Below are 19,753 nucleotides of genomic sequence, written 5' to 3'. Positions count from 1 at the left end.
ATGATGCAAACACAGTGGAAAGCAGGGAAATCAGATGTGAATATATTCCCCGGAGATCTCCTGCTAAGATGGAGCTAACTAACCAGAGCTTTAGTGCTCAGATGTAGTTTCCTCATGCAGAGGATGGGCTGATTATCAGTTCTTCCTGCTTTACTGTACATTTTTGGATTACAGATGCTATTAGAAATAATGAATTCTGCTATAATATGCATTCTAGTGTAATATGAGCTATTTTATTGACAGGAACATTCTTTTTAAAGAGTGTCTGTCCAAGATCAGTGTCCATCGTCCCTCCCCCATATTGTCCAAAATGATCTTGGTATTTTAAACAATATAGATTTATATTCTTCTCTGCTTGCTTTGCCTTAATTGTTTGAAAACAGTAGCTGTAGTTTATTTCATCAGGGCAACGACTGACCTTAGAAAGGGACGGGATCTCTTGGCAAAGCAGCAGCCTGGCTTGCTGCTAACACAAGTGTCTGCTCTCTGTGTCACACAACAGGAATTGCCATTGCTCCTGGGTAGTCATTTCATTATTGCCATGGTGGCAGCCTCAGATTCCACAAGGTATAGAGAGGAGAGGGCACATTGTCCTTCTTACGGGCCTTATTACGTCCTTATTGTATGATATTGGTGATATATCTGGTCTATAAAATGAAAGGAACTGCCAATCCATTTTTATTTGTGTGTAGGGAAGCTACATTCAGGCACAAGTTCATCATTTTAATGTTAAGATGGGAGCTGGTATTGCTGTGCACCATCACTGACCTGTTCATTGCTTTGAGGTCTTAGGCAATTTAGGGTGTGGTGGGAACAGGGAGAACTGGTTGCAGTTCCCCAAGGATGCTGAGTGAGAACATCACGCTGTTTTCTCAGGTGTCAGTGGCCAGTCTTTGGTGGCACAAGGCAGTCTGTGTGGTTTCAGTCAAATCCTGAAGCTGTTTAATCCAAAAAGGCAGAAGCATTGTTCTGATAGGAAAAAATTATTCCTGAAATGGTGGTCAAGCATTGGAACAGGTTGCCCAGGGAAGTGGTGGAATCACCATCCCTGGAGTGTTCAAAAAACCTGTAGATGTGGTGCTTAGGGATATGGTTTAGTGCAGACCTGGCAGCGTTAGATTAATGGTTGGACTCGATGATCTCAGAGGTCTTTTCCAACCTTAATGATTCTGTGGTTTTCTCTAGCCTTAATAAAGGAGTACTCGGGCATTTACACACGGTGTGCCAAGCACCCAGGCAGTCTGTGTAGAAGCACCTTTAAAAGAGTAAACTGTGAGTTAAACAGCACAGGTTAAACCACAAATTGTCACTGACCCTAAAGGCTTGGCCTAGAGTGCCCCTTAGCAGTTTGGGAAGGTGCCAGAAGGAAGCGCAAAGGCTCACGCTTGAGTTTCCCTTTGGGTCACACAGATTTGGACAAGTTTGACAGCACCGACTGAGACTGTCCCTCTGGCACATCTCTGTACAGCGCTCCATACCTCACCATGGTGGGAATCAGTTTGTCTCAAACACAATCATCAATTGCCCTATCAGCTTTTATAACTTAGAGAGGAATTATGGTTACAGACATTACCACCATCAGGGAATCAGATTTCTGCATGGAATTCAGACTTTTGGTAAAGTCAAAGTAAGATAAGAGCTTAAATAGCTTTCAAGGCTGCTCTGAAAGCTAACTCTTTCCCTAGAGAGACAAGAACAATCTTCTCTGGACTCTACAGGAGCAGTAAGTAAAAATTACCTCATACAATGGCATGCAGATGCTATCAATCCACTCGAGCTGCAGCCTGGGTAGTTCATGTTTCCTGTTCCGATCAAAAATGGCCTGAATTGAGAAGGGTACAAAACTGTCATGCTTTAATTGCACTGGAGTATTTTACAGACACATCATCCAGCACTTCACAGCTATGATCAAATTCTCACAACCAGAACACTTTGTAAACCATAATCAATCTTTGCAGCTGTCTTCCTACTGCTTTGCCTGGCATGAAAAATAAACTATTTTCAATTCTGTTTTGAAACTTTCAGGCTGAATGTGTTTGTGTTTTATAATTCTGTGGTGTAAAATAAATGCTCCACAGTTGGAGTTGAGCTGGTAAATAACCTCCTGTAAGAATGTAAAGTAGATACCTTTGAGTAGAATTTTCTGTTTTCTCATATAATGCTTTCCAGCTCAGCAGAACAGTGATGGATCTGAGCTGGCTCTCTCCCTCCCAGTTAAATTCTTTAGAATAATTTCTGTTACCCTTCTTGTGCTGCCTCCAGATAATGGCTGCTCAACATTTTGAGTTATTTAACCTGGATAAGGCTTTATCTTCTAATTATTCAGTGAAAATCTTTGTGAAACTTTCCTAGTTCTTGTTTGACACTTTATACACATCTGCCTACAATCCACTCAATTCCGATTTATCCCTTCAATCACACTACTATATTTAGGTGTATACTTAGAGAAATGCATTTCAGCATTTGATATATCAAATAACATAGATACACATAGATATACAGTGGCAACATAAAGTATAATCTGACAATTTTGATTTCTGTAGGTAGCTGTGATTTTTTAGATCAATTCTGTGTATTAAACCCAACACCTGCTGCTTAGAAAATTCACTGATAGGATAACCTCACGAATAGATACAGAAAACAGGTAAAAGGGCTCAATGCAAAAGTGACTGTGTTGACTGGAGAGCTTTTATATATGGTTATAAATGCATATCCTTATTGGAAAGAGCTTTTATTTTTTCTAAGATTTTTCTTTATGTACAAAATACAGTTCATTTTTCTGAATGAGCCCAATGATATTTTATTACTCTATTCAAGTTAGTAACTATTTCAGAAGTAATAAAAACTTACTGAAGGGGTGAGTTTGAGTTCAGATCTTTCTCTGTCTCCTTGTTCAAAGAACTCACTGGTTACCAGCTCGGCTGCCTAAAATAAAAATCGTGATAAAGATTAGAGATCTTGTTACTTAATTTTTAGGATAATGAGTTTTTGCTCAGACCATGACTTCAGCCTGTGCTTAACTTTAAAGAAGTGAATAACCTCACTTACAGGACTGACATCAGGCATGTGTTCATATAGTTTTTGGGACTGGGCATACAGGGGGTATAAACAGCCATAGTCACTGTCAGGCACAGGGACTTACCCCTTTTTGATAGGGAATTGACTTGGGGAATTACATTGTGATGCCAAGGTAGCACTCAATGCAGCTATAAGCAACTTACGAACTGAGACCAAAACAGAAAATGATAACTTCTTGTTGGCATCCACTATTATGTAAAAATGCTTTGTAAAACATGCAAGAGCTCTCTGATTATTTACAGGCTGTTGCCCTATAATAACAACTTCACTTATCAAAGAAACTTCATTAACCAATACCCTCTGTTGTTTTAATCTAATGTGAATTCATAAAGGGTTTTTTCCCCCACTAGGCTTTACTTTTTCTCCCAGTGACTGTCATCATTATAGGATCTGGGCATCTAAGTATGAACTCAGATTGTGATGATCATCTTGATTTAAAATCAAGAAGTGGTAGGCTGGAAGTTAGAATGCATCTTTCTGACTTTTGTGAATGAAGATATTCTATTCAATGCAGAAGTTCCATTCACTTGTGCTTCTTAGAAGACGACAAGGCTTAAAAATAAATATAGGTATGGAAACCAGAGGGATCTTAAGAAGGCAAACAGTAAACAGTTCTGATATAGTACTGTACTCTTGCCACGTGGGGAGGCTTTGAAGGTATGCACATGCAACATTTTGAGATGCAAAAAACCTGGAAGCCAATCTACTGAAGAGGCATACACATCCTAAGGCTCCTGTCATGCCAGTGTATTGTTTTTAAGCTAGGAAATTATTTCATAACGCCAAGGCACAAGTGGGTAAACTAAGCAGAGAACCTGAACTTCATAAAATCTCAAAATTTCTTGCTCTAGCAACTGCATGGTAGGTAATGTTCACAAATGCTAAGCTTGCTAAGGGGTACCAAAATAATTTGAAAGTAGGTGAAGGGATGTTACAAAGTACTCTTAAATCTTAAGCCAGGCTATCACAGTTTGGAATTTTATAATGTATGTAATCCAGTGCATTAATAAAACTCTGGATCAATATTCCAGATAAAGAAATAATTTAACAACTTAGTAGCAATTAAGGGTTTCCCAAGTGTATTGTATAAAAATAATCAAGACATAGTATCATCCTTGTCTCTCAGTGCTATTCTGATCCTGTTCTCCTTATGTCCCTTTCTCTCTTCTTTTATCTGTTTCAATCTTCTCTTCCTGAATTTTTCCGTCTTACATGTGGTCTTTATTCCCTTTGTTTCAAATACATTTTTTTCTTGTGGCACAGTTAAGGTTCAACTATTTCCTGTTTTGCCTCTGTTGACTTACTAGCACTTCTGCTCAACCAGGTAATGTTTCAAGTAATACCAGACTGGATTTTTCAATATAAAGTAAACCTGTATACTAAGCTGCAGGGGACTTTTCACCTGTAGACCTCAAAAGTGATAAGCAGAAAAAACCCTAGTTTGCCAGTGGCTCCAGTACTAATTCAGCAGCATAGCACAAAGATTCACAACAAGGAAAGCAGACCCTACCTGACATTTGGCTGTCAATGAAAATGCAGAAGCTAACTGGGTTAAGGAGAAAAAATGAAGAGGGATTGCACACACTGCAGCACTAGCCAGGTGGCACTGAAAAATCTTGTTACTCAATTTCCCACTGCAGGATAGAAGCAGCTTTCCTTATTTCCATGTGAGGTGACCATATTCTGGCCAAGTAGAGCAACAGCCTTAGAAGAACTGTTGCCACAGTCTGCTGATAAAGCAAAAAATTCTCACCTGGCAAAACTGAAAGCTGAGGTGAAGCCCTCCCCCCATAAATGTTTTTTATTCAGTTGATGAGCATGTAACTTTCATATATCCCTTTCAGCTTCTCTTACTTCCTTGTCCAAGGAATCTGGCTGCTCCTGCATCACTAGTTATCTGGCCTAGCTTTCTCTTTTTCATCCCAGCTTTATAACTATTACTTGCTGTTATATCAAACTTCCTCCAGGTGTGTACCCAAACCCAGCTGCTCTGGTGTATTTTCAATTTGCTTCTTGCTGCTGTCTATTCCTCCAAAACCCGACACAGTCTGTCTTCTACTGGCTTGTTCTAGACCTCAGTGAAGGACAGAGAATGATTACCATGGATACTGGAAATATTACGGATGGTTTCTGTGTAGACAGGATGTCTGGAAGAGGGAATATCATGGGGCAAATGACAAGAGTTTTGGGCCAGGTTTCTTTCTCATACTGTACCTGTTTGCCAGTGCTGGACCCATTTTTTACATCTATTTCTAAAGAGCCTACTCAGCAGAAGAACCCCGAATTTTTATTTGTTGATTTCTAAGTAGAGGATGTTAAAGAAAGCCCTATATTACACTTGCAATTTTGCAACATGCTTAAGAAAATGAACACATTTCTTTTATCATACATACTGAAGATTTAATGAAAATGAAAATTTGCTAATGAAAATTTGCTAATGAAAATTTACAGATAATCTGTTGGTATTTTTGATTTAGGGAAGATTCTGCCACTGCCAAGGAAAACTTTGGGATAAAACAAGTAAATGCAGCTACATGTGGCTAAATGCCTTTTTTGTTTAATCCATCAATTTTTGGATATGGATTTAAAACATTAGTAAGAGGAGAGGTTGTAAAGCCAGATGTACACACCAACATGTGTACAGGGAAAGATTATGCAATAAACCATTTTTTGCAGAAACCCCCTGCTATTTTTTTTTAGCATTAATACCGCTGTAAATTGATTCCAGTTTTGGTCCCTTGTAAGCCAGGGCCCTGGGAATATTGTCCTGCCAGTCCCGCCTCCTCCCAGCCCTGCTATTAATCATGACTTGCCTGTCTTGAAATCTCCCACGGTTTGGTCACAGCTCCAAGGTCACAGGCTGTCATTAGCATTGATCTGAAAAACAGAAATGAACAATACAAGCTGAATCAACCTTTGTTGAATTTCTAAACAACTCTGCTCCTGATGCATAAATAAATAATACACATATAAAATGTCAGCCCTCGCACCTTCTTTTCCTCCAGAAAAGAATGACATGTTTGAAATCTTAGCCATCAGCATGGCTTTTACATTACAATTGTCCCTCAGAAACCTAATGTGTTGCAGGTCATAAGATGATGAATTTTGGTATTGTGCATTGCACACTAGAGAAGAAATTATATTGCAAGGGAGTAACTGCTAATTTTGCAATACTTCTAACACTACTTACATTAATACCTGTAATATATTAGAAAGCATGTGCTTCACATGATATAAGTAAGGGTATTATTACATAATAACACCTGCAACTGGATTAATTTATACGCCTATTTGTAAGTGACTGCTGTAGCAAGAGAGCCTATAATCACAGGAGGCATTCCAGACACTGTTTAAGCAGTTTCTACTGCTCATCTACAATAAAAATTGAAGATTTACTATGCGCTATACGGTTCCACTGTAGTTTAATACCTAGCTACAACCATGTTTTATATGCATTAGGAGAAAGAAACCATTCAGCTGTAGAAAGCGTTTATGTACAGTACATGATGCAGATAAAAGTCTAAGAAAGTTTAAATGAAGAACAAGGGCACTGAAAATGAAACATCAAATATATTGCCTGAATCTAAAATTAGGAATGGGTGAAATGGTATGGAAAATAGAAAATGGCCAATATTTTGTCAGAAGACCAAAAGATAACAGAATTTTAATGAAATTTCAGATAAAATGAGACATAATCAGGCATGCATATGCAAATACACACATTTTATTGTCTAAAAAGTGTGATCTACTCAAACCACCCACAAAGTCTGAGGTTTTCAATAGAATGCATGCTCAGGGCATTCTTGAGGGCTGGAAGAGTACTCTGTATATGAAAATTCCCAGGTATAGACAGGAATAGCAGAGAAGTGCATGGCCAGTGAAAAAAGACAGCTGAGAGGAAGAGGGAACGGGGAAACAGACAGGAAAGATCTTTGTGTAGAGAGGCAGAATATTGATACTTTCTGGAAAAAGAGCAGAAGGGCTGAACAAGAACTGGTGAGGCTGGGAAAAAGGGAAGAAAACATGACAGAGTGTGTAGGAGAAACAGGAATGGAGAAGGTGAAGTCATGTTGATTAATCCCAATTGTTTCCTAATGTTGAAAAATCAAACCATATATTTCATATCATGGATTGTATTTTTAAAACAAGATACTTTCTCTTGTTATGCTAGGCCTTCAGTGCACAATACATGAAATTCCTTCAACAAATATAGCTACACTTTGAAATAACCAGAAGGCAAGAAAAAGCAGTGCTTACCGAAATATTTCTCGGTGGTTTTTTATCGTCCAATCATAACCACCTTTACTGACAAGTTCAAAAAACTCGGTCCTTCTCCTGCAAAAAGCCAGATTGTCAGAGAAGGAAACAAGACACTTCCAGGGCAGCACTGCAGCAGAAACACAGTTCTCTGTATGGGACAGAATCACAGCACCTCATGTATTATTGTTAAAGCCGTTACACTGACAGTCCATTTAAGCGAAACATACTAATTTCCGAACATGTTCTATAAATGTCTGTTATCAATGTCAGAGTTGCCTCGTAAAAGCAATATTGGATTTATGGTCTCCACAGATAAGGAAATTAATGGCTATGAAATGTTCAGTCTTCCACAGAAGCATGAAATGTTCACCTACAGCAGTGGACAGACAGACAATAGAAACACCCCAGAAATACACACACGCTTCTGTTTTCTTGTCCTTGCAAAATGGTTTTTACTTCTATATCCTGAAGGGTTTTTCAGAGATGTGCAACTCCTGTTATTTCCAGCACACGGAAAGAAACAGACACACACAGGAGCTGCTGCTGTCTGGAGTTCATAGTTCTTATAGACTGGAAACTAGGTCTCCCTGCTTGGTCCCATGGTTTGTCTTCTCATGCCTTCTTCATGTCCTCAAACAGGGACAAAATGTGAGATGGACAGAACATGTTAATGCTTGACTGTTACCTTTAAGAATCAAAATTCTGACTCATCATAATCTGTAATCTTTCATGGCACTGAGACTCCAAGCAGCTGTTACTGCTTGCAATGTGACTACAATATGTAATAGATCCTGCCCAAGATATAGCAGAAGTTCAGGTACAAAAACCTGGAGCAACTTGTCCCCAGTGACACAACGTATGAGCATCAAAGCTGGAAAGCAAATAAATACCTATGTCCTGAGTGACAGTCCAGTGCCCCATCTCATATGAGACTGTGCTGTCTATTTGTCAAGAGGAAATGCAGTTAGATTCTTCAACAGGAGAGAGTTTTCCAAGTCTTGTATTTTCTACGTTTACTTCAACTAGACTGAAATTTTGAACAGTGATTATTGACAGCGCAGTCTGATGGCAGCCACTATATGTCTGCACACAAGGAGATGCACACTTCCAGAAACATTCCTTTGATCAGTGGACAGAACATTATGGTGGGGTATGTTGTATTATTCTGGTCCCTGACCGTCATGGTTACATGACCAGTCACTCCTACTATAGGGCCTTTCTGTAATGGATTTCATATAGCAGCTAGAACAGGGAGATACAAGGGCTGCATGATGATAACTAATCACTTATGCATTGGGAAATAAAAGATTTCATTTTGAAGTATTGGATATTCTGAGCAATTCATATGTTCCTGGACAAAAACCAGGCAAGAATGTTTAAAGCTGAAAGCTCAGGAAGATGACATCCCAGAAACCTAATATATTCAAATTTAAAATGTAGAGATCCATAAACAGTAACTAAAAATGTGAATTTCAAGGCCTTATGTTAGGCTAAAATGTTTAAGGATTTTCTTTGAAATCCATTTAAATGGATGCAGAAGTAGTAGTCCATCTCCACATAGAAGTTTCAGTGTAAGAAGGGCTCAACCGGAGGAAAGCAGCCATGTATAATGAAACAATTTAGTGTTTCCTACTGGTTTCTTTGGTATCCAAAATTATGAGGTTTTCTATTAATAAGCAAATATAATATGGCAGCATTTCAGAAACAAACTGAATTATAACAGTTTTCCAGGGTCTTTGAGTAACATTGACTCTGGCTGTATTTTGCCTCAAAGAGAAAGTTATTTTCCTGTGTATAACAAATCCATTTTCTTTACAGCCCAGTGGCTCAAGATATCATTTGAGTGAGTTTCCATAAACTTAATTTTGGTTCCATGCTTTTACTGGTTGTATTATCTACAAGTATCATTATCTAGAATTATAAACTAAAATCAAATATATTTTCCATCTGATCTGTCATTGAAAGTCATCTTTTTGTTTGTTTGTATAAAAGTAATGCCTTGAAAAGGTCATAAAGCCTTGCTCTGCCTGGAATTTTGTTGGTTTTTTGCTAGCTGGAGCTTGTGATCAGTAGGTTTAGTCATTCTAAGAATACTGATATGAGAATTCCCCTCTCTACAAAAATATTGAAGATGTAGCAAACTGAAAAAACAAATTAGGTACTTGTGTAGAAACACCTGTTCATATAGGGTGGCTTTAAGAAGTGTAAACCACCAATGTTTCCAGAGTTATGTTCAGGCATTTTTGGAAATAAAGTAGCATAGCTAACACCTTATTAATGAATCCGAGTAACAAAAGAGGAAAAAAATAACTCATCTGCAGACTTTTGAGTAAAGAGGCCTCATTTGCTAAAAGTCTTCTGATTGTCCTCAGCCCATCACTTAAGCCCATTTCACTTAAAGCTGTCAGCAAATGGTCATGTCATACCAGCCACCCAGATAACAGGCAATCCTCACAGACAGCTTGAAAGAAGAGTGTGCTCAAAAGGCTTTATTTGTCCTCCTCAAGAAATTTGTGTCAGCAAGCAGAAATTTCTTCATAGACTAATGTTTAGAAATTATTTATAATAAAACTTCTTGCTAAAATCCTTTCCTAAGAATGCTTCTCTGTGAATGGACTTGCAGGAAACAAAGAGCGTCAGTGCATCTATTGCCAGTACTGTTTAAACAGCCCCTGCCATGGGAACCAAATACTGAGGAACAGACAAAGCAAACATTGCAGCATCCCAATTTGTATTTTTACAATTAACAGTTAAAGATACAGTGTTGATATAGATAATTGAAAAATTTCAGTATAAAGACTTTGCCTGAAATTTTCTTGAAATCTGGTTTGGTATCATCCACCAGAACATAGGAGAGGCAGAATCCAGGTACATCACCCTAAGAAAAACATTACTAAATGACACCCAGCACTGTACGGGACAGGATGCTAATGGACAACAAACAAAAATTCCTAAGGATGACTTATTGTCAAGACGGAAGGCAGTGCACTGAAACTGCACATCTACCAGCATTTCTGCCCCTAAGTCAGCTGCAGGCATGTGCCAGATGTCAGAAGTGCAGTGTTATGGTCACACCATGACTCCTCTGACTACACGCATCCTCCCACACAACCTCACTGGGAAGAGCTTGGTAATAATTAACAATATTAAAATACAGGAAGTAGCACCAACTTGAAATCTACTTTGAGAATTGATTTGCAAACAAGGAAAAGGAAGAAAACTGGGTGAGAGAGATCCTACTGTACTTCTCCCCAGTTAAGCTTTTTAAAACCCATTCTCTTCACGTGATGTGAATTGGCATAATTTATCTTCAAAGCAGCAAAGCGTCTGCTTTGTTACCTCTGCAACTGGGTCTGTAACTAAATACAGTATTTCTTAGCATACATTTTTAGAAATGCTGAAATGTTGGAAAAGAATTCTCAAGTGTCACTGATTTTCTATATACCTGAAGAAATGATCACAGAAGGGATAGAAAAATTATGGGACTGAGCTGTAACTGGTTCCTGGGATTGCTTTGAAGTATAAACCTAGGATTTCACTTGCTTTTGGTTGATACAGACATGTTACATATTAAAGCAAAACTTACTTTGACACTTGAGATATTTCTATTAGTCTAAAAGATACTAAGTATTAGACTAAACCTCTTCAACCATAGCTAAACACTAATTTCTCATATTATATATCCTTATTGGTATTTAATAGCTCATTAGAGTAAGTTCTCTGAATTTTCATTCATCAAATACAAGAAATGCCAATACTTACTCAAAATACAGAGTGAGGTCTGTTGCCAATATCGATTGCTTTAGAAGCTGCATAAGGTCACTGTAGTCCTTAGAGGACAAGTTAGCAAAGATGTTGTGACCCTATAATGAAAGAGATAAAAGAGGTAAAGGGCTAACAATCAATATAACTTTTTAAAAGGTTTTCTAACTTGTTAGTGTACTGTTTCCCTGTAATGCAAGCTTTTTCTGATTCATGGCAAAGCTATGACAAAATAATAATAATGTTAATACTGCTGAGATTACACTGAGGTAGAAGAGTTGATGATTGTTATCAAGCACCTGGTATGTTTTTCTAAACTCTGCTGAAATTACAGCCTTTCGAGTAAAGATTTACTCTCTGCTCTGACCCTGCACAGACTCAGTTTATGGGGAAAAACTATGGATACATCTCAATCTCTCCCCTTATTAAACGTTTTGGGGAGCTGTGTATTGGAGCTCTTGAGTTGTGATCCTAATAGATTTATCTGTGCTGCTGCTTGCATGCACACAAATTGCTGTTAGAGCAGTCAAGGACACTAAATCAGTTTTTCATTCAAAACAGCCCATTTGCTCACTCTGCCCATTACTGTCTTACAGTGTATGCAATCACTGCCTATGTAGGCTAAAGAACCACAACTTTATATGCAGTTTAAGCACCCTTTGTGGGCCCAACTGGCTGCTTTTTAAGGGATTGTGGATTAGGAATTTGAAAGATGCACTATGGCCAAAATGAAAGGAAATTAATTATTTGATGTTGCTGTTTGAGAGGGGGAAGCTTCTTTTGTAACCAAATTTCTGAAAACAAGAAGAGGGACAGAGATCCTGTAATTCCTCTTTGAAATTCTCGAGACAGCAAGATGAAAGAAACAAAATTAATAAAAAATTCTAAATGTAAGCTTAGGAAGTGATCTTTGTGACAATAGTCACATATATTAACATACATAAAAATATTACAGGGCTTTTTTCCTTAATTACCTATATAAATATTGAAGTTCTTTCTAAACAGAGTCTTATTTTGGTGATATTTAGTCTTGTAGTGCCCACATTCTGTATGCACTGCCATCTACTGCTTAGGAAGACTAAAATGCCCTTAAAACCTAGAACTTTCCAGCAACAGGGAACCATGATGGACATATGAACATAACCATGATGGCTGGAGGACATATATGAGGTAAGGTCTGGGGAGGTAGAGGTGTCATTTTTTAATAGAGAAGCTAATTATTGGACTAAAAAAAATAATTTGCCATGCATAAAATAGTTTCTTTTCAGCTAAATATTGAGAAGGCTTTGTGAATCTAAAGCTTATTTATGAAAAGAAAAAATTAGAACCAAGGTACTAAGAAGAAAATAGGAGTTCTTGCAACAGGGTTAATTTACCATGTTTGTTATTCTGTAATATCTACTGCTTTTCTGAGCTGTTTCATGGTGTACAAAACCATGTCACTACAAAGACCACGATCACTTTTATTGAGGTTAGCATGTCAAGAGTAAAGGATAAACCGCCCCTTAGTCCAACATGCTAAAAATCTGAATAAATGATACAACATACTATGTTTCCAACTAGACAGCAAAGACAGACTAGAATATTTCAGCTTATTTCAGAGACCAATTGCTCAGCTGGTAACAGACAGTGTATCTTTAAGCAGATTAGAGGTTCCAAATCTGCATTTATTCCAAATTAAGCAGTATTGTGTTCCATTAGCAAACTGTATGTGTTGGATAAAAATTACACAGCATCCTTTTTCTGGTCTAGACGTGAGGACCTCGAGAAGTAGCTGTCTGAATGATCAAATTTGAGGACTTGCATTTCAAGTAATATTTTACATCTCTGAAAGAACCTGGAGTAGAGTCCAAATATTTTTTTTTCCTAATTTCTTGATTTTTAAACTGGAAAAGATAAAGAAAAGGATCTAGACTGACACGATCTATGAACTTCTACAGAGCTGTCCATGTCTTGAGCCTGAGACATCCAATTATGATGATTTCAGGAACTAGAGAACTCACTGTTTTCCAGAAAAGCTTCTTCCAGAGGCTGAACAGTGTCACCAGTTTAGTGAAAAAACAGCAAAAAGTCCCCACCCAAACCCCTTTGTTTTTTTTCTATTCTGAACCGGTCTGTTTAGCATCCAAATGCTGCTTTTTGGTACACCTTTCCCTGGCAGTATAAGGAGCCATTTATATCCTAATATCACCTTTTAGATAAACTGGCCTAGGCTAAATGGATTAGAGCTGTTTAAATCTCATGCCAGTGCTCTCTTTTCCCATGTTTACTTTTGAAGTATAATGTCAAGAAATTGAACAATAAAGGTGCAGTTCTGTGACAAATCTCCCTGGCAGTGCACACAGAGGTAAAGCCATCACCCTGTTCCCATTTGTCTGTGATCATGAGACATTGCAGATCTCTTCAGAAGTTACTACAGATCAAGCTATGGTCTCCAACTGTGCTGCATGAACAACAATTTTTATATTTACTGAATGCATTTTGTAGCAACCAATCTATGTGAATTAAGAAAACACATCCACTGTTTTAAAAGGACTGCATGTCCATCCTTCCACTTTTCTCAGTTATTAAATCGCTGGGGTAGTGCATGCTGCATACTGTTGCATGCAAGATATTCTAGGCAAGACTTATGTCTTCACAGGTATCTGCAAAGCAATTAATGTACTTTGGACAGCATGATATTACTGATTTTAATTTTTAAAAATAGTGTATTAAATTACAAAAAAATCATAAAAATACTGATTACAGAAAGGCTGCTAAAGAAATGGTGCAGTAAAAGATGGCTCTGATACTCTGAATATGACACCTGTGGGGAAAGGTGAGCACCTGTTTCAGCTACCTCTAAACCAGGATATATGTAAGAAGATGGAGAAAAGCCGACAATATGATTAGGATGTATTCTCCTTGCCCCTTGCTGATTGAGACAAATATAATCTCTGGGCTCCATGATCATTTGTAGTTGTTTAATTTTGTGCTGGTTGTGACCTTTGTGGTAACCAATAAATAATTCCTCAAGGAGAGGGCATTAAAAAGGTACTGTATGTGGTATTTCCTTTCTCCAGCTGAAACTGCCCAACAGTTTACAGTGAGATTAACAGTAATGCTTTTGTACCTCACTTTGGAGAATCATGACAGCGTGATTGAAATGGTGGTGCTCCAAGGTAGCAGAGGTGCCGTAGAGCTGAGCTAAGGCTGATCCACTCCTGAAACAGAACATGGGAAGTCAACAAATCCCGCTCGTCTGCTTACGAAGCAGGTTTCAGAGACAATTTAGTAACAAAAGTACACAGCCACACTCTCCACCTCCACTTCAGCAACCCCACTTAAGACAATTGATGAGATCAAAATACTAATTTAAATCCAGATACAAAGCATTTATGTTCCAGACTTTGTTAAATATTATCACCTGACTAAAGATTTTTCTAGAACTACAGGACATTGTGTAATGCAACTTTCCAAGTGCCTCAGCAACAGCAACAGCACAGGCACAGCACTGCACAGTAAAGACACACAATAACGTCCTTCAGCTGGGATCGGCTGTTCTCCTGCTACCTTTTATTTTTAATTCTTAATAGGCATAAACATAAGGGCTTACAATGGGCAACTACAAACTCTTAAAATAAAACCCCAAAACACAACAACAAACCCAACTGCAAATACTAAGGCAAACAAAAGACCACAAGTAAAAGCAGTGAATATGAAAGTAAAGCTTAGCATATCTCTAGAATGTATTTTCTCATCACATTTACTGTCTAAACCAAAATCAGATTCAAAATGTACAGAGCAGGTGGGTTTTCTAAGTTTAAAGGACAAAAATGTACAGAATAAAATTATAAAATTGCAAATTGCTGGGAAGTGCTGGGAATGGGACTGGATTGTCAAAACGGTCACTGTTCACCAAGTACCAAAGCACTTCAGGCAAAGTACTTCACTTCTGGGACCCAGCCTAAAGTGACAAGATGGGTTTTCTTTCCGAAGAAATGAGAATAAGAGTTTATGCTAGAGACAGAAGGAGTCTCCTAGGAGCATATACCATAAAACTGCACCATACTGATACTTAATTATCAGAAGCAGCTATATGAGAGAACAGGATGTCCAGGAAACATCATCCCTAGAGAATGTGATGTTGACATATATAACAGAGCCGTTTGAGACAACTGTGATATTGCCTCCATCATATACCTCTTGAACTTTCATCATACAGAACAGCAGTATTGGACACTGAAGATAAAATAGGAAAATGTGATGCTTAAATTTATGTCAGGTTAGAGGAATAAATCATAGTTGGCGTTACGAAAACTACAGCTTCTGTTTTCAGGGATGTTTTATACATGTGTGGTAATGTTTGTCTTTCATTAAATGTCTTCAGCAGTTTCTTTATGGAGTCATAAAATGGTAGCCTCCTCTCCGTACTCTGCTGTCATACAAGTATAAATGATAGCAGTCTAATGCTGAACCCTGTACCTTTAACTCAGCCATTCCTCTGCACAAAAGATGCTCTTGTGCAATGGTACAGCAGAGAAGTGGTTAACTTAATCAGAGCCTAAAATGGCTAGGATGTAAATCTTAGGTCTCGTTTTTGTAAATTAGGAACATAAACATCAATCAGCTGAGCTTCCTTCCCATTTGTCTCATCTATTTTGATTCTCTTCAAGACTCAGCTGCAAAAAGGCATCTAGCAGTGCTTGGTAACCTTTGCACCACAAGCTCTGTCTTTTGAGCTCTGCAATTGATTTTCCCTGCTATGGTGATTGAAGATCCAGACAGTGTCATTGTTTCATTGAGATTGTATGGCAACACCAATACCTCAGGAAATGGCAGCTTAGTGAACATCAGAAATATCAGTTTGAGTGATGGTCACTGAGGCAACTTGCCCCCAGAAATGCAGCAGCTCCTGCATACACACATTGCAGCAGAGTACTTCTGCAAAAGGTAGGACAAAATAGGCTAATACAGCATCACTCTGCCTTTCAAGTATCTTTGGACTCCCCCATCACACTGGATGATTAGCAGTATGGCAGGACAGAAGAAGCTGAAAATGCACAGTGGGATCTGCAGGACAGGAATGCCTTTGGGCCTCAAATTCTGACTGCAGAGTAACCATTGAGTGAAGAAAACAACATGGGATTGAAGGAATCTCTGTGTCTGGCAGCTTTATTTCACAGCTTGGCCAGGATGTTGCTGGGGACATTTTCTGTTGTCCCTCCCATTATCAGGGAACACAGATTTTGGAATGAATTTGACCTTAGTCTAAGGAGTTCCCTTACCTACACAGTTATAAGTACCACCCTTAAACCTTCTACAAACCTGCTTCTACCTCACTGTGCCTGAAGGCAGCAGCATGGTTTTTGTGAAAGCATTGTTTCAGTTTCACTTGTTTTCTTTTCTTCTCAATAGTAGAACAAGGTTTTGTTTAATGTCATGCACCCCAGTCAGCAAGAACAACCCACAAAGACAATTTAGGTACTTCCTGAGTTGAAAGTCAGAATCAATAACAGCTGAGCCTGAAAAGAACATCAAGTTTTGGCACCACATTTCAATATGTGGTGTCAGTTCAACAGCCAGCTACAAAGGACAAGCCAGCAATTACTTAAAGGAACAGAGAATGATAAAGATGGATAGTCCCTCACTGCACTCAGGAATAAGAGTACTTGGCCTTGGCCTAGAAGGCTTGAAATTAATGCTTCATTCTTTATCCTGGTCACCTTTTGCTCTCCCATGGAAGAAAACCAAATTAAAATAGTAAGAATTAGAAAGCTTACTTGGCTTGGAAGGCATTGTTGGTTCCCCTGTGGTCAAGGTCGTGACATAAGCATCCCACAATCAAAGCTAAAATTTCAATTTCAGTTAGAATCTCCTGAAATCCTGCAGTCTGAGAGCAGAAAAAAAATAGCAGCTGTAACGATCAGTAGCAAAAGGGATAAGTAATGTTAGTCCATCGAGCAACAGTCAACTTTGTTTTGAAGCCATGAACATTTCAGTAAGGAGAAGATAAATGCTTTATTGTCATATTCTATTCCCTGCTGTATGTCAGATGGTTAGCAGAATAGATAATGTCCTTGGAGTGATCTGTTATTATCTCTCTGTTGCATTTCCAGCATGCCATTTCTCTGCTACCCAGGAGGCACTAAAGGCACAAAGAGCTGAAAACAAATACCAGTAATGGCAAACTGAGACAGGAACTGGATTTTTCTATCAGAGAAATAAAAAACCAAAACCAAGCTGATTCCATTTTGAAATTAATGTTTAGATAAGTACTTAGAAAGATTTCCTGAATCCTGAGATGACCATCTTAGTCAATCCCTACTGTCAGGGATAGCTGACATGTTAAATTGGAAGACCTTTAAAAGAACCCAGGTAAAATATACTCTATGGAACTGTTATGAACTATTAGGAGATTTTTTAAAAATCTGTGACAGTGAAATGAAGTGGCGTGATTTAAGGAGTCAAATTATTTAAATGTGTCAAAGGGCACATTTCTGCTGCAGATACCCACTTGAATTTGGAAGAGATATTTGAAAACAAATGCAATGAAATTCCGTACAAGCAGATCAGACATGACTGACTATGTGAATGGGGGAATTAATCCTAGAAACATTTTTTTACCACTATGCTTCTCCTCGTGGATACTTGTCATAGCAGTATTCCTGCCTCAACTGGCTCATGTCAGAAAAGAAACACTTACTGTTATTGCTAACCTCAAGCATCCTGAACAGATCCTGTCTGGAGGAGGTGTTAGAGCATCTGTGGGACACCACCTCACTGGTGCTGTGTCTCTTACCCATGGCAGAAACAACCTGCTTCTTCAGAAGCAGAAGGGCGTGTTGCCCACAAAAACGACTGGCTGAGCTGGAAAATCGTAACACTTGTCTTTTCACAGTGCCAGTCTTCAGTGACACTCCTCAATTAGCCACGTGACATACTTCGCATGAAAGGAAATTACATACAAGAAACACAAAATACATTTGTGTTGGAGGACCAGACCAAGACTGAACACTAATACCATGTAAGAATTCCAAATGTCATTGATTTTCAACAGGGCATAATTTCACCCACTGGCAAGAAGAGGGTTTAAGTGATACAATGGGACTTGTTGCCCTTCCCTGGTGGGAACTTACACCCCACTCAGAAATGCCAATCAATTGCTGCAATACTCTGTGAAAGCTCTGCTATTCACCCTGAAGACCACAAATTCTACTTAAAGAAATGCACATTCAAATCTAAGTAGCCTCTGTTTAGACAGTCTGATATGTGGCCACAGTTAATACTTAGGCAGTACAGGGAGCCAAGCTCCCCCAGGTGCTCAGGAATGCATTTTAGTGGGAATTGAGGAAGTGCAAGACTTGTTACAAAAGCTTTATAATTACTTAAAGTTTACACATCAGAAAAAATAATCAAGTATGAGGAAAAAACCGATTAATTTTGTGTAGAATCCACTGGTGTACAGAATAACTTGAATAATAGGAAAGAGATTCGCCTGATTTCTAGCAGAATTGCTTTTTGTTTAGTTTCAGTAACATCTACCCAAGTAGAAAAAAATCCTCTAAAAATAGTGCTTTCACTTTTTATTTTTTTCAACATAGCTCTTGCATAACAAATAATAATAGAGGTCTATTTATAAAAAGGGATTAAAAATAGTTTCTAACTGACAACACATCATGTGTCAAGTTTCAATCTAGAGAAAATATTCATGGCTAAGTTAAAACAACTTAAAAGAGAAGTTTTATAATATAAAATTGATGTTGTAATAAATATTCTTTAGTGTAATCCAAGCTTTGATTAAATTCAAGGATTCAGCCTGTATTGCAAATGCAGGAAAGCCGATTAAAGAATTTATTAACAGTAGCAATATCTCAAAAATAAATGGCACATTTTATTTAATGAAAAGTCTTGTCACTGAATATATGAAAGAAATATATCATATGTCATGTAGTAAAAACCATTTCATTTAAAACAATACTACAGTAAAGGGATATCGTCTTTGAACATAATGCAAGTAAACAGAGGATTACATTTCCCTGTTTTCTGAATTTACAAGAGAAAAAAGAATACATGGCTATAGACGACGGTGCAGTAAAATTTATTTTCACCAGAAAAGGAATGACCCATAACTCACGAGTGGCAGAGTCTCCAGTGAGTTATGGAGGTCATTCTTTCATGTGAGGAAATGAATTGCATTCATTATACCTTGCCCCACATCTATATGTTTTGTTATTAGCACACCAGATGGGATTTTAATTTGGTATTGCTTACTTGTTCATTTTTGCCCTTTGAAATAAGTATCAATGTGAACTTGGCAAAGGCATTGATAATGAAGCCTGGGCTTGATCCTGCACTTTACTCTCATGTACTCCCTTAACCTGCTGGAGCAGTCTTGCTGCAGTGCTTGTCTTCAGAATACTTGGGCATCTGAAATATAGAACTATGGCTTGCAGAACTGGGCTTATAATTATTCAGGAGAGAGAAAATACATACTTAGATATACAGGAACATGCTTTAGATATGCAAAAGGCTGAGTTTACCAGGAATGAAACAACTGGTTTACTCTTTGTTGAATTTCTGTTGTTCGGCTTGTTCAACACAGCTGAATTTTCCTTGTGCATTCAGTGGGAGTATGGTGGCCCTTAGAGGCTACTGCATTACAGGTTAGACA

General features: G+C 38.1%; 1 protein-coding gene across 2 annotated transcripts in view; it reads right to left on the bottom strand.

Annotated features, from left to right (window-relative positions):
- Positions 1–19,753, bottom strand: part of PDE11A (phosphodiesterase 11A) — a gene marked incomplete at both ends in the record, with an annotated part of 115,728 nt that overhangs the window by 11,600 nt on the left and 84,375 nt on the right. For both annotated transcript variants that reach the window (XM_082285507.1, XM_082285506.1), the window contains 7 exons: positions 1,739–1,822; positions 2,851–2,921; positions 5,888–5,955; positions 7,336–7,413; positions 11,101–11,201; positions 14,213–14,303; positions 16,863–16,972. In XM_082285507.1, the coding sequence (XP_082141633.1) occupies positions 1,739–1,822; positions 2,851–2,921; positions 5,888–5,955; positions 7,336–7,413; positions 11,101–11,201; positions 14,213–14,303; positions 16,863–16,972 (603 nt within the window). The remainder of the gene's footprint in view (positions 1–1,738; positions 1,823–2,850; positions 2,922–5,887; positions 5,956–7,335; positions 7,414–11,100; positions 11,202–14,212; positions 14,304–16,862; positions 16,973–19,753) is intronic.

Source organism: Coloeus monedula (assembly GCF_965178545.1).
Source record: "Coloeus monedula genome assembly, chromosome: 7".
In the NCBI taxonomy this organism is placed as follows: domain Eukaryota; kingdom Metazoa; phylum Chordata; class Aves; order Passeriformes; family Corvidae; genus Coloeus; species Coloeus monedula.
This window is presented reverse-complemented; position numbering and strand designations above follow the sequence as displayed.